A 15,955-nucleotide genomic window follows, 5' to 3' on the forward strand; every position below is an offset into this window, starting at 1 on the left:
CTTGGGGCAGTTCCGCTTCCAGTGACCAGTCTGCTTGCAGTAGAAGCACTCAGTCTCAGGCTTAGGTCCAGACTTGGGTTTCTTCTTTTGAGCAGCAACTTGTTTGCCATTCTTCTTGAAGTTTCCCTTCTTCCCTTTGCCCTTTTTTTGGTGGTCTTATTGACCATCAACACTTGATGCTCCTTCTTGATTTCTACCTCTGCAACCTTTAGCATTGCGAAGAGCTCAGGAATCGTCTTATCCATCCCTTGCATGTTATAGTTCATCACGAAGCTCTTGTAGCTTGGTGACAGTGATTGAAGAATTCTGTCAATGATGCTATCATCCGGAAGATTAACTCCCAGTTGAATCAAGTGATTGCAGTACCCAGACATTCTGAGTATATGCTCACTGATAGAACTATTCTCCTCCATCTTGCAGCTGTAGAACTTATTGGAGACTTCATATCTGTCAATCCGGGCATTTGCTTGAAATATTAACTTCAACTCCTGGAACATCTCATATGCTCCATGATGTTCAAAACATCGTTGAAGTCCCGGTTCTAAGCCGTAAAGCATGGCACGCTGAACTATCGAGTAGTCATCAACACGTGACTGCCAGGCATTCACAATGTTTGCAGTTGCTGGCACAGGTGGTACACCTAGCGGTGCTTCCAGGACGTAATTCTTCTGTGCAGCAATGAGGATAATCCTCAAGTTATGGACCCACTCTGTGTAATTGCTACCATTATCTTTCAACTTCGCTTTCTCAAGGAACGCATTAAAATTTAACGGAACAACAACACGTGCCATCTATCTACAATCAACATAGACAAGCAAGAAACTATCAGGTACTAAGTTCATGATAAATTTTAGTTCAATTAATCATATTACTTAAGAACTCCCACTTAGATAGACATCCCTCTAATCCTCTAAGTGATCACGTGATCCAAATCAACTAAACCATGTCTGATCATCACGTGAGATGGAGTAGTTTCAATGGTGAACATCACTATGTTGATCATATCTACTATATGATTCACGCTCGACCTTTCGGTCTTAGTGTTCCGAGGCCATATCTATTATATGCTAGGCTCGTCAAGTTTAACCTGAGTATTCCGCGTGTGCAACTGTTTTGCACCCGTTGTATTTGAACGTAGAGCCTATCACACCCGATCATCACGTGGTGTCTCAGCACGAAGAACACTTATATCTTGATAATTTAGTGAGAGATCATCTTATAATGCTACCGTCAATCAAAGCAGGATAAGATCCATAAAAGATAAACATCACATGCAATCAATATAAGTGATATGATATGGCCACCATCATCTTGTGCTTGTGATCCCCATCTCCGAAGCACCGTCATGATCACCATCGTCACCGGCGCGACACCTGGATCTCCATCGTAGCATCGTTGTCGTCTCGCCAACTTATGCTTCTACGACCATCGCTACCGCTTAGTGATAAAGTAAATCATTACAGGGCGATTGCATTGCATACAATAAAGCCACAACAATATGGCTCCTGCCAGTTGCCGATAACTCGGTTACAAAACATGATCATCTCATACAATAAAACATAGCATCATGCCTTGACCATATCACATCACAACATGCCCTGCAAAAACAAGTTAGACGCCCTGTACTTTGTTGTTGCAAAGTTTTTACGTGGCCGCTACGGGCTGAGCAAAAACTGTTCTTACCTACGCATCAAACCCACAACGATAGTTCGTCAAGTTAGTGATGTTTTAACCTTCTCAAGGACCGGGCATAGACACACTTGGTTCAACTAAAGTTGGAGAAACTGACACCTGCCAGCCACCTGTGTGCAAAGCACGCCGGTAGAACCAGTCTCGCGTAAACGTACGCGTAATGTCGGACCAGGCCGCTTCATCCAACAATACCGCAGAACCAAAGTATGACATGCTGGTAAGCAGTATGACTTGTATCGCCCACAACTCACTTGTGTTCTACTCGTGCATATGACATCTACGCATAAAACCTGGCTCTGATACCACTGTTGTGAAACGTAGTAATTTCAAAATTTTCCTACGCACACGCAAGATCATGGTGACGCATAGCAACGAGAGGGGAGAGTGTGTCCACGTACCCTCGTAGACCGAAAGCGGAAGCGTTAGCACAACGCGGTTGATGTAGTCGTACGTCTTCACGATCCGACCGATCAAGTACCGAACGCACGTCACCTCCGAGTTCTGCACACGTTCAACTCGATGACGTCCCTCGAACTCCGATCCAGCCGAGTGTTGAGGGAGAGTTTCATCAGCACGACGGCGTGGTGACGATGATGATGTTCTACCGACGCAGGGCTTCGCCTAAGCACCACTACGATATAATCGAGGTGGATTATGGTGGAGGGGGGCACCGCACATGGCTAAGAGATCAAGAGATCAATTGTTGTGTCTATGGGGTGCCCCCCTCCTCCATATATAAAGGGGGGTGAGGAGGAGAGGGCCGGCCAAGGGGGTGGCGCGCCCTAGGAGGGGGAAACCAACTCCAAGTAGGGTTGCCCCTCCCTTTCCTAATCCAAGAAGGAGGGGGAAGGAAGGAGTGGGAGAGGGGAAAGGCAAGGGGGGCGCCGCCCTCCCCCTTTCCTTGTCCTATTCGGACTCAAGGGGAGGGGGCGCGCCTCTTGCCCTGGCCAGCCCCTCTCTCTCTCTCTCCACTAAGGCCCAACAAGGCCCATTAGTTCCCGGGGGGGGGGGGGGTCCCGTAACCCCCGGTACTCTGACAAATGTCCGAAACCTTCTGGAACCTTTCCGGTGTCCAAACATAGTCGTCCAATATATCGATCTTGATGTCTCAACCATTTCGAGACTCCTCGTTATGTCCGTGATCACATCCGGGACTCCAAACTACCTTCGGTACAGCAAAACATATAAACTCATAATATAACTGTCATCTAACTTTAAGCGTGCGGACCCTACGGGTTCGAGAACTATGTAGACATGACCGAGACACGTCTCAGGTCAATAACCAATAGGGGAACCTGGATGCTTATATTGGCTCCTACATAGTCTACGAAGATCTTTATTGGTCAAACCGCATAACAACATACGTTGTTCCCTTTGTCATCGGTATGTTACTTGCCCGAGATTCGATCGTCGGTATCTCAATACCTAGTTCAATATCGTTACCAGCAAGTCTATTTACTCGTTCCGTAATACATCATCCCGCAACTAACTCATTAGTTGCATTGCTTGCAAGGCTTATAGTGATGTGCATTACCGAGTGGGCCAGAGATACCTTTCCGACAATCGGAGTGACAAATCCTAATCTCGAAATACGCCAACCCAAAAAGTACCTTTGGAGACACCTGTAGAGCACCTTTATAATCACCCAGTTACGTTGTGATGTTTGGTAGCACACAAAGTGTTCCTCTGGTAAACGGGAGTTTCATAATCTCATAGTCATAGAAACATGTATAAGTCATGAAGAAAGCAATAGCAACAAATTAAACGATCAAGTGCTAAGCTAACGGAAGGGTCAAGTCAATCACATCATTTTCCTAATGATGTGACCCCGTTAATCAAATGACAACTCTTTGTCTATGGTCAGGAAACATAACCATATTTGATCAACGAGCTAGTCAAGTAGAGGCATACTAGTGACATTCTGTTTGTCTACGTATTCACACATGTATCATGTTTCCGGTTAATACAATTCTAACATGAATAATAAACATTTATCATGATATAAGGAAATAAATAATAACTTTATTATTGCCTCTAGGGCATATTTCTTCAGTCGCATCCCTCATGGGGTGCATCACAGTACCCTTTTGTCCTCTTGTCTCTGCACCGTATTGAAACCCTTGTCCATTGTGAGGGACACCACAATGACATATTTGTGCTGTAATCCTCATGGGGGGATTGTTGGTGAAGATTTCTTCTGGTTGCAGCAGCGTTTCTTGGTCTGGTTTGGATCGCTGCTCGTAGCATTATTGGTTCCGATGTTTGGAGGATTGTTTGCTTCTTCAAATTTCCAAGTGATTGCGTCGTCAGGTAGCTCGGTAGTGCTCCATGGTCAGAGCGATAGGCAGAAGGCTCTCTGATGGCAATTCGGTAGGACTCGGTAGCGCAGTCTACTGGTTTCATCCAGGAGGCGCTAGAACGTTTCTCCACGACAATTGAGGTCGCTTATATTTGTGGTTCTGCCAGTCATGTGCTTCTGCTCGAGAACAATTTGTTAGCAACCAACCGTGTGCTCCTCGTGCACAATAGATGATGTTTGCCCTGTCTAGCTTTCTATGAGGGTTACCTCAATGCCTTGTATTTTTTGGCCATGCGGTTTTATCTATAAATTCGAATGAAAGGCTATTCTTCATAGAGAAAAAATGGAACCGAATGCAAGATTTTCTCTCCTCTGCCTCAAAAAAAAATGTATTCATGGTACCACAATACGCGTGTTGGCATCCCAACGCTGGACAAATCATTTACACTTTACTAGTTAAACACCTCGGTGTTGCTACAAAATGATACAATATTTGAAGAGTGGTGGCCTGTGACCGTTTGTCCTTAGTCATCACCTCTCATCCTCAAAGGCGCGGTCGGAGCCCTCGACTATTATCATCCTCAAGCCCCTGTTGCCCTCACCTGCGATCGTTTCAAAAACCGTCAGCATGTGGACGTCCTATAGAGCACAGTCATCATACATATTGGCGGGCGCTTGGTTACCCTTGTCGCGAGTGCATAGTGGTTGTTGTCCATGTTGGCAAGTGTTGGTCGTCCATGTTGCTGAGAGCCTGCTGGCAGTCGCCAACCTCGGCGAGAGTCTGCTGGCTGTCCTCACTCGTAAGCGCTTTCAAATTGATTCGGCGTGATTAACCGTGTGCCTAATTAATTAATCACATGCCTAATTAAAAATTGTTTTGGCATGATTAACTATGTGCCTTATTAATTAATTGCATGCCTAATTAATTGTCTGTCTAATTATATGGGAGTGTAGTTAGCTGTCTATGGACTAATTATCTGTTGGCCCAATTAATTAATTGCCTGCCTAATTGGAAAAAACCTCTCTTTCTAATTGTACGAGGGCTTAATTAACTACCCGCCTAATTAATTAATTGCATTAATGATTTGGTTTTAAATTGATTAGGCTTGAAAATATTGCCTATTTATATGGACCTAACTAATTCCGCACATAATTAATTGTCTGACTAACTAATTGCATTAATGACTTGATTTTTAGATTGATTTGATTATTTTTTGCACTAATATATGTGTGCCAAACAACAACGTGTCAATTTCCCTTTAATAGTAAAGATTTTATCATTGATGTAGAGTATATTGGGTATTAATGTCAAATAAATAAATCTTACTCGTTTCTTTTTCTCACTTGTCATCATGTACATGTGTTGACCATGCGGTGCATCACATCTTCATCGTTACTCCATATCATTTATTATAAAATCAAATCAGTTAATTAAATGTACAAAATCTTTTTTGAAAGATTTTAAATGCACATATATACTACATATAGTGCAATGTTGTGCTTGCTAGCTCGGACAACAAGCATATCACCCCACAAAGAGACGCGGGGTGCTCTATGGCTATGGCCAAGATCATTCCCTTGCTCCTCGTTCTAGTACCCATTCGCATGGCAGCCGCTCGGACGGATTGCCCCAACGTCCCGTTACTGGGCGCAGTGGCCGCCTGCCAGAAGGCTTGCGGCACGAAGCTCATGTACGACCTCTGCATCCGCATGATGCGCCAAGGCGGTGCCGACATGTCCCCGTCGCACAAGGAGAGGGCCACCGCATACGCGATCCTTGCGGCGCACTCCGCTGCGAATTCCTTCGACGACACAAAGCTCGCCGCGAGCAACCAGCTCAGCCACAACTCCTCGCTCTCCGGCAAGCAGAGAGACGCCTATGAGGGGTGCATGAACGACTACGCACCGGCCGACAGCTCCATCGACCGCATCGCCGACGAGACGCTCCCTAGCTGCCGCTTCACGGGCCTCGCCGACGAGTACACGCGTGTGATAAATAGTGTGGAGAAGTGTAGGGACCGGCTGTTGACGCCGACTCTGGTGAAAACGCCGCTGTACCCCATGGTGGTGGCCGACCGGAACAAAGCAGTGCTAGCGAACATGCTTGGTAAACTGTTAGGCATATGAGTGTGTGATGGATCAAGAGGCAGTCCGGACACCAGAGAGCAAATAATAAATACCAGGCATTGAGTACACCGCTACCAGGGCCGGCCCTAGCATCTCGGAGGCCCTAGTGCGAACATGGTACAATGGGCCCTACATCGCACCTTACATCTCCATGTTCGCTGCTGCACGTCGCAGCCGCAAGTCCGTTCAAACTATCCATATGACACAACAGTAATTTTAAACAAATATTTTATGATATATCTAGAAGTAGCAATTTGAAATTTGAACAAAAACAGAAACACCTTCCATACAAGAACAGTAGAGAAATGTCACAAGATAAACCCCCAGCAACATATAATCGTCATGTGGTAATGTGGTGATGGTCGATCATCTTTAACATGAAACAATTACTTGTGTGAGAGTTCCATGCAAGAGAATCGTCACATAATTCGCAATAAACAAGAAAAGACGGACAATCCATAGGATGAACAATTTACTTGTGGACCGGTGCTAGTGTCAATGCCTTAGCGGCAAGCCGAATGTGGTGCATCTTCAGTTCGTCGCCGGTGCCAAGGAGGTCACCACCAGGGCCTTGTCGCCTTGGGTACTTTCAGAAGAACCTATCTACTACTAGTACAGAACTCACTGGCAAAGAAATTAAGGAGATGATACAGCTGACAATCCATTCATGAGCGTCGCTTGGGTGCCGGCCCCCTGGGCACTTGGTGCAATTAATTGGGAGAGGAAGAAGATTGGACGGGAAGAAGAACGAACCGGCGGCGCTGTCTCACACAAAACGAAGCAATTAGGATATATTGGCTGGCTCCACCGTCAATGGGCTGCGAGTGCTACCTTCCTCAGTTTATTTTTTTCCTTCAAATGTGTCAATACATGTGCACAGAGAGTGTATGGTGGGCCCTTGGACATGCTGGGCCCTAGGAGGCTGCACTCCTCGCCATGGCTTAGGGCCGGCTCTGACCGCTACATAGTGTTACATGCATGATCTATTGTCAGGGGTGGATTTAAGATTTGGTGCCAGGTTGGGCTAATCTGTTAAGTTATTAAGCTTCTTTTAAATCGAGGCTCCTGATATGTCATGGTTAGAAGTCGGTTGTTGGTTCGATTATAACGGTTTTGCTTCGCTGGTTAACTGTGTCTGAGACTACAAGAACCTGGGAATAATTTGGATTCAAACTACAGTCTCAGTTTGGTTTCCTATTGGGCTGTCATTGGATTGGACACTACGTTAATTTAGTTTGGTCTGGGCTATACTTTTTTTTGGGCTGGATTGGTTTGGTCTGGACATAGGCTGCTTGGTCTCAAACAGTTTCAACTCACGGTCTGAAACTAAATCGAGCGACCAAATCGTCCATGCAGCCTCGACGGGCAGCCGCCGCTAGGCTAAGGGCTGCTAGGCTACCGTTGGCTGGAGCTCCGGCCAATCTCTCTCTCTCCCTCTCTCTCTCTACAGGTGCGATGTTGCTACGAACGAAGACGCTGCTGCCGGCGACCAAGTCGCGTACATACGCATTGGTGTTACGCAGCTGTGCACCCGAGGCTAGCCGGCATGTCCGGCCACTACTTCGCTGGCTGCAACAAGGTGCATCAATAGACTGGGTGTTCAATTATGGAAATGAGTATGATAGACTCAGTAGCTATCCACGTGCGCATGTGCAGTCCATAGTTTCAAATTTTGGGCACAAACCGATTTTAGGAAATGGGCTGGATTGGTTTGGTTTGAAAACACAAGCAGTTCAGTTTGGTAATTAGCACTAACTAGTCGCCAACCCGTGCATTCGCAGGGCTAGTTTTTTATAATTTCGGTGCTATATGTAAGCCTCCATTAATGATGTAAATTATAGTATTGGTTAAGTGAGAATGTATGAAAAATGTTGCTCTGTCAAGTATTCCACTATCTGTTACCAACTATATGTATTACCTAGACAATAGATTAATTAATCAATCAAATCATTTAACTTATTTGGTACTTCAAGAATTATCATGTAACTTTGCACATTTTGCATTGAACGGGATGGAAAATTTGAACATTGGACTCGCACATGCACTTGCAATAAAATTAAAGAACGGATTAATAAGGAACTCGGTATAAGCAAATAGTAAAGCTAAACCAAGACAATTCAATTTTTTTAGAGAAACCAGAACAATTTAATTATCTGGAGGAAGACCATGCGACATGATTACGCTGCCCATGTATCTTTCACCTTGATCCTGTCAACACAAACACCCCTGCACACGGCACACCAATTTATCAAATCACTATCTACGTCTAATCAATCCACGTTATAGTTGTCTAGTCTTGGACCATGTTATAGCTAATATCATGAAAAAGGGATAGTTGCAATGAATAGGGGACAAACTATGATTTTGATCCTTGCACGATCATGATAATATTGCATGACTAAAAAAAATACTTAATAGCATGCAAAACAACCCAAGACACCAGTGAAATACAATACAAAGCTCTGCAGAAAATAGTTAGAGATCCAAATAGCAGGCAAAAAAGGGTGCAAACATGAAACAGCCAAATACACTCATTCAATGTTTTTGTTTTTTTGCTAATACACTCATTCAATGTTAGAAAGAAGAAACAAAAATATTACATCATTTACGATATATATATATATATATATATATGCATAAAAGGACAACAATATAAAATGTAGTTCTAATATAATGAGAAGCAATCGTTCGGCATGAAAATTTTGGTATTGATCAGTTTTTGAAACAACATTCACACATTCACCTAATATGTTGATACTTCGTTTTCCATTTAGAAAATCTAGCACATATGGTGGAACCCATTAGTTTATTATTTTTTTGCGAAAAAGCCCATTAGTTTATTCAGCCCAAGTAATGCGCGAAAGCAAATATTTATTTGGAAGACCAAAAATTCTATACCAACCAATTAGCAAAGACAGTACGGTTTTGAAATATATGATCCATGATCTCGTATATAAGTAGAACAAAACTATCTTTTGCATAAATGAATATTTCCGAAGTACAATACATTATCTTAGCATTCTTACGGAAGTGTAGAAGGAGAACATTATGCCAAGCTTGTAAAAACAGAACAAAAAAGCTTGTAAAAACAAAGAGGCTCCGGTGGTGGTTTGAACCAAAATAATTTTGTGTACTAACAAAGAATTTCAGTTATTCTTGAATTGATGCATAATCTAGCATGTAATTTTACATCGAAAGAATATCATTTCATACTAACATATAATAATTTCAAGTGGAACCATCTGTGTAGACAAACATCATATTTGTCCATCAATTAATTAATTTACCTCACCTGAAAATAGAAAATAAATAAGAGCGGCCATGAATAATGAACCGCTGCACCGAATTCTGCCTAGTATGGCTTTACTAAAAATATCACCGGAATTAAAATTGACTTTCCTGCTGTGCTTTCGATGATTTGATCAAACTGAATTTGCATTAAATGTGTCATGCAAAAGAAACAATTGAGATAAATCTGCCATACATGAACTTAAGAGCGTCCAAAGTGTACGTACCAAGGATGTATTCATTATCATCCTGTCTCTGTAAAAGAGGACATATGTTAACGAATATGATGTCAGAATTAATCAGGGCATACCATCTTCCCTTCTATTTATATATAATATTTGATCATACAATGATTCTATCGATTATATGTGAATGGAAATACATGAGTGCAAAGGCATATTTTCTGTGTAAAGAAAGAAATAGAGACTGAACTTTGTCAGCACGATAAAGTCTGCACATTTACGTATAACATAGTCAACTACAACAACATATAGTTTAGTATCATTGAATATGTCTATACATACAAACTTACTGGAAGTTTCTTTGTGTTACTAATCAGATCTTTATTACATAGCAGCTAGTGCGATCGAGCACCATACAAAGTAGAATACGTACTGTACGAAAGTAAACTGACACATGGATGTTCTTAATTTAGCAAAGGAACATCATTAGATTAACAAAGTAGTAATAACTATGAGGAAGAACTACCTAGAGGTTAACTTGAGCGTCTTTTTCTGATCTCCCTTGCTGCTTGGAATAAATACTGCTGAGGTGTCGGCCCTTGACCTCCTGAATGCATATCTACTCCATGTATAAATGTACATAGCACTACAAAAAAGAATTCCATAGCACTACAAAAAAGAACTCCAGCAGAACAGAGCCTATTTTATGCTTCTAAGATGCACGTATCTTGTTGGATCATGGCGTGAGCTGTGAGCATAAAATTGAAAGATCATATCCAAGTTAACAAAACTGTAGTATTTCGCTTGTAATTTAGAGAAGTAGATTTTACAAACCAAATAATGCTCCAAAACAACTTAGCGGCTTTCCTACAAAATTAGAACAGATGTTTGAGTTCACTGTGCGGAACATCCACTTTGGTGAACTGAATGCCATAATTGAATTGTATATCACCTAATCTTACCCATTGCAGTAATACGTATCTAAGATATGCCTGGAACTACTGGACTCATGTCATCAAAATCTCCCCAAAGTGAAAACCTAGAATGTGCACGCTCATTAGAGACCAAGTCTCATACTGCAGGATGCACAACAAAAAAATCCCTTAAAATGAAAAACCTACTCAATCATTGCTCCTTGCAGACCTTATAGGATTGACAGATGCAAGCGATGTCTAGCAATGGCAATGGTGCCGTGCTAATTTCCTATGCAACCATTGATTGGTTCAAGTGATGGGTAAACCATGGCTAATACATAAGTGCACATGGAAGAAAGATTGAGGTCTTCAGCGAGGGTGAATCAGATAGGAGGGAGAGAAAACTGTAGTGTGTGTAGCTCCTGGACGGAAGGAGTCGATGAGGGGAGGTTAAGATGATGAGAAAGCCGACCAAGAAGTTGAGCACAATGGTGAAGTCGTCATTCTTGAGTAGGCTGCAAATTTCATAGAATATTTTGCCAGCTATTGGAACATTAAAAACTAAGCTTACACATCAAGGAGATCATGGAAGAAGTTTTTAACGCAGGTATAAGCATACATAGCTTCAAGATCATCGAAGCACATATATCATAACTGTGACGTTTACATGTTCTAGAAAGTTTTGCGGCAAAGGACTGAAGCCAATACAGAGAGGACTGAAGCCAATACAGAGAGCATGGAGAAAGGTGGTTGTCTCTTCTACAATTGAAGGGAAATTGATAATCGAAGAAGAAACATAAGGCGGTGTGGAGGAGATGAGGAGAGTAATGATTGTAACAGGCCAATAGCAATCACAGAAAGAGGAGACTACCCCTATAACTGGCCTGGGGATGGAGATAATGGATAAAGAAGGCAGAAGAGGACGTGCTGACCTGCGGCATCGTTGACGCCGGTAGGAGGCACGATCAGGGTGACGGAGATGGGTGGACGACGGCAGCAAGTCGAAGAGGCGGCCAATAGAGATCGCTCAGACGGAGAGATGGCCTGCACGTGAAATATTTTAGGAGAGGTGAAGAGGAGGTATGCACGTGGGACTATGTATTCTAATGGCTTGAGATGATTCCTAGGAAGATCTGATGGTTAATAGTTTTATGAGGTCCTGACTAAGATGACCCACACGTGAGAGATCGTGTGAGAGGTGGAGAGGATGCGTGGGCATGTCTAATAGCCAGAGATGTTTCCTAGGAAAATCAGATGCTTAATATAGTTTTTTTATTCGATTCTAACTAACCTAGGTTATGCGTGGGCATGTCTAATAGCCAGAGATGTTTCCTAGGAAAATCAGATGCTTAATATAGTTTTTTTTTCGATTCTAACTAACCTAGGTTTTTCAGAAGATCTACACCGTAATAACTCGGTCCCACCAGATGAATGGCTCCTAATTTCTAATTAACGTGGTAATTACTTGGGAGTCTGTAATTAGTATAGGTAGGTATAGGTATAGAAGATAGATAGATAGATAGATAGATAGATAGTTTGGATTAGTTTGGTTTGATTGATAGACTTGTACATGTATGGACTGATCTAGGTTTGGTTTAGATTACAAACTATTCACAGGTTTTGTCTACAACCCACCTTTCATGTGCACCGATCATATTGGAACATTTCTTGAGTACGAGAATAATTGTGTTACGTGCCAACTGGCTACTATACGACCAAAGTTGTAATCTACTCCTGTTTAGTCAGTTCTTTGCACTAAACTTCATGCAAGGGAACCGTTGCTGGGCCGCGGCATGGTGAGCGCGATCATGCGAGGCTCGCGCCATTGGCCTCGCCCTCGCCCCATGTTTTCGGGAGCACTCGAAAGCACATGCTCGTACCTGTTGGCCTTGGAGGAACGCGCCAGCGCGACACACAAGATAGCAGGACTTGACCACATTTTTGGTCCTCTCTCTCAAAAAGTAAAACATTTCAAGTTGGAGATTCCTTAAGAGAAATAGCAAATGAGTTGAAGATGCACACGATGTGTGCTTACTTTGCGGCATTAAGGAACGATCGTAGAGTACAACTTGCGGCGATGATCTTTTTTCTTTTTTGCGAGAAATCATATTTCTTTTCACAGTCTATCAGTGCTAGATAGATTAATTAGGAGCGTTGGATAGTCAGGAGAGCATGCAGAGTAGTACAAGTAATTAAATAATTCGATAACTGGGTGCACGTTTGATGATTGCATACCACGGACATTCATAAAGAACAGACACATATATAGTTCACAATCGCAACGAACAAATTTTCTAAAGACGACTCGGAGATTGACACAAATGAAGCTACATATCATCCCTAATCGAACTAAAAACTCGCACTATATATCTTCTAAGAATGATACTAACAAATCTAGGCATACGACATCTTTAGCTTCCATCTGTAATGCTACTACGGCAATGGTTCTGCAAAACGCGGATAAACACAAGTTAAATTACAATACAGAAATAGGCATACTAGTTCATGGATGCAGCCATGAATGAACTATCACCCACGAAAAATATGATTCAATTTAACCGGAAACAAACCAGTTACCTGATATTGAGCCGATTATGGAGCAGCTTTAGGGGTAGGTGCGGCCCTCATCGGTGGCACACCTGCTCTCCGATCCATGAAAAAAGATTCACATGGTTCATAATTGGAGATGGGCACAATATATATCTTAAAAACCGAGCACGGTAATACACTGAACAATTTGTACACAACAAGAGCAATAACGACTTACCGTAGCAGGGTACAAAGTCACTCGGACTGGTGTTACAAGCAGACGAGAGGCCAAAGAGTTGGCCTCCATCCATGGGTGCCGACATGAGTTTGTCTAGGTCGCCGCCGTTGAACACGTGGCAAAGGCAGATGGGAAAATTTTGGAAGAGTGACCGGACGCCGTCACAACACTTGCCTTGGCGTGGAGGCTTGGGCGCGGTGCTGTTGGTGAGGAAATCCTTACATGGCATCAGCCCCATCAGCGACGGTAGGCACTCCTTGGGGTGCGGCTTGAAAGGGGATGGCGGCGGCGGCGCACTTGGCGTTGGGGGACAGAATATCGGTGGTACACATAATATGGGTGGCAGGATCGGAAGGCAAGGAATCATACACCATGCCAATGGTTTTGCTACTGCATCGTTGCTAGCGGAGGGAGCAGGGGCCTTGGCAGGGACGGCGGCCGCCGAGGGGAACGGCATGGCGGCGGTGATGACGATGGCGAGGAACAAGGCGAGATGCTGGGACTCGGATGGCCCCATGGAATGGAACTAGTTTGGGCTCTTGCAAGGTGTGAATTGTGGTACTACGAACTTGTGGTTTTTGATCAACTTATATACAGGAGGATGCAGGTGAAGTATGATGCGTTGGGATAAGGAGATAGAGATGTTTTCTGTTGGGGTCGATCCATATCTTGTGTTCTCTCCTCACGAAACATCTGACAATTTGTTAGGCGATGCATGTGGGTTGCAATGCATGCCTGATAGTCAGTTTAGTTAGTGCGTGAGTGTAGTTAGTTCGTTAGTATCCAAAACGTGTGCGCCGTGCGCGCGCTGGCTATGTATAAGCCCGTGTAACAAGGGGGGAGACTTGGTATTTGAGAAGGGATATATGCGCAAGGGAAATGGAGTGTTAGTTATATACGGCATGTGCTTTAGGGGAAACTAGCACAAATGTCCGTGCGTTGAAACAGGAGAGATACTTGACGTGTCCATAGAATAAGCACAACGCAACAATAACTAAACAGTGTCATCTGGTGGCTGGTGGCTGCAGGGAGGCGCATGCCGAAAGCTAGCAAAAATGCATATAAGTCATACATAAAAAACCATGCTACACATACAATACTTTTGTTATGAATTTTGCATGACGGTTCTGATATTAAAGGATTCAAATCTTCCATATAAGGTACTATTTTGGAAAGTTGGGGTACTCTTTGGTGTTTGCACTACGGCGTGAAAAAAATTTCAAGGTTCGCACCGAGCAGCAATTTTTTCTCCAGATGTTGCACCGAGTCTGAAAAAATCTAGCTAAAAGGGTTGGGCTAAATAATGTGTTTTAGCCCCTCTCTCACTTCACTGGACATTAATTCATTTGTGTTGGGTAAATACCATGACAGATGAAAAAAAAAGAGAAACTCGGCTCCATTTATTATTAAAACAAAGCAAACATATCTGTGCATTACAACGAAAGAAAATAAATAAATATATGCCGAGTAACCTGAAAAATAATTTATCATTCAAACAATTTCGCAAGAAGCAAAAGAATATTAAAAGCACTCAAAAGTATCAAGGGCCATGAATGATGTCCAAACAACGGTTTAGTGCTCCTGAAATAAGTTGTCCTAAATCCCAGACTTCCAAAAGAAAACCATGAAAGAACTAAAGAACATTGAAAGAAGTGGCCATGGATGCACAAGTCACATAAAAATCATAACAGTGAGGCTGCTAGCACACTACAGTTGAACAGAAAGTACAATGGTAAAAGTCCATGTTGAGAGTTACAACAGAGCATGCTACTTCAAAGTTATTTATAATATGATCGCATAGAATATAGTACTCATGTTGTAATTAATCGATGAGGTAAATCTTTTTCCACCATTTCAAAAAAAAAGTACTCGTGTTGTACGACGGCGTATCACAGAATAGATGAAGCACAGTCCTTGAATTCATACTCTCCTTTTTCTAGAAAAACATATCGATATCTCTTCTATTGTACAGAAGAAATAACAAATAGCCAGTTCAATTTGTAAGAACTTTAAAATACGGATCATATTCTATCAAGCTATTGTATTGGGAAGTACTAAGCAGCAGCCAGCCGGAGGAGTAGCAATCAGCGTCAACAGCATGCACGCGCACCGCACACACACGAGCCAGGCATGCATGCAGGCAGCGGAACAAACATGGAACAAAGAGACGAAACTTTTGTTTATATATTAGTACCATCTTGAATATAGAAAATGATAGGTGGACGAACGCCGGACAGATCAAAAACAGACAAAATTACGATGGTAAGAAGCAATAGTCCTTTTATTATTAGGTAAAGAAAAGATAAAGATTTACACGTAAACCAAACACATATAGGCAACGGACCACACCTCAAATAGCACATGATGTACCACCCTGGGTGCTTTTTTTTTTTGAGGCAATCACACGAAACTTTATTGCTCAAGAATATTTGATATCTTAGCCCATCAGGGTTCAAATCCTGGTGCTCACATTTATTTTTGGATTTATTTCAGAATTTTCAACGATGCCTATTCAGTGGGAGGAGATGTTCTCGTTGACGACGAGACGCCTACGGTGACTTCGTAAATCTCAAGATGATATCCAGGCTCAATCTTTCGGAGGTGCTCATAAGGGTAGGGTGTGCATGTGTGCGTTCATAAAGATGAGTATATGTACATGTATATGAGCGCTTGTGTCTGTACTAAT

The 15,955-nt window shown here is 42.7% G+C and overlaps 2 protein-coding genes across 2 annotated transcripts; one reads left to right on the top strand and one right to left on the bottom strand.

The window, feature by feature from the left end:
• Positions 1 to 5,512: 5,512 nt before the first annotated feature.
• Positions 5,513 to 6,184, top strand: LOC125525936 (uncharacterized). The gene has a single exon (XM_048690939.2). It carries the CDS (start codon positions 5,546 to 5,548, stop codon positions 6,116 to 6,118), a length of 573 nt encoding a protein of 190 aa, XP_048546896.1. The 5' UTR covers positions 5,513 to 5,545; the 3' UTR covers positions 6,119 to 6,184.
• A 6,583-nt stretch (positions 6,185 to 12,767) lies between these two features.
• LOC147961409 (non-specific lipid-transfer protein C6-like) lies at positions 12,768 to 13,808 on the bottom strand. Its single transcript, XM_087536618.1, has 3 exons — positions 13,270 to 13,808; positions 13,080 to 13,141; positions 12,768 to 12,949 (listed from the first exon to the last, which is right to left on the bottom strand). Exons 1-2 carry the CDS (start codon positions 13,784 to 13,786, stop codon positions 13,095 to 13,097), a joined length of 564 nt encoding a protein of 187 aa, XP_087392744.1. The 5' UTR covers positions 13,787 to 13,808; the 3' UTR covers positions 12,768 to 12,949; positions 13,080 to 13,094.
• Between the last annotated feature and the right edge of the window lie 2,147 nt (positions 13,809 to 15,955).

The sequence above is a fragment of the Triticum urartu genome, chromosome 7A (genome assembly GCF_056163025.1).
Source record: "Triticum urartu cultivar PI428250 chromosome 7A, HENAU_Tu73, whole genome shotgun sequence".
In the NCBI taxonomy this organism is placed as follows: Eukaryota; Viridiplantae; Streptophyta; class Magnoliopsida; order Poales; family Poaceae; genus Triticum; species Triticum urartu.

What these genes read in the sequence shown, in the direction of transcription:
- LOC125525936 (XM_048690939.2), top strand. Translation starts at nt 5,546, where the DNA reads ATGGCTATGGCCAAGATCATTCCCTTGCTCCTCGTTCTAGTACCCATT.
- LOC147961409 (XM_087536618.1), bottom strand. Translation starts at nt 13,786, where the DNA reads ATGGGGCCATCCGAGTCCCAGCATCTCGCCTTGTTCCTCGCCATCGTC. An exon ending in TGACTTTGTACCCTGCTACG is followed by an intron (nt 13,142 to 13,269) that starts GTAAGTCGTTAT and finishes ATCGGAGAGCAG; the next exon opens with GTGTGCCACCGATGAGGGCC.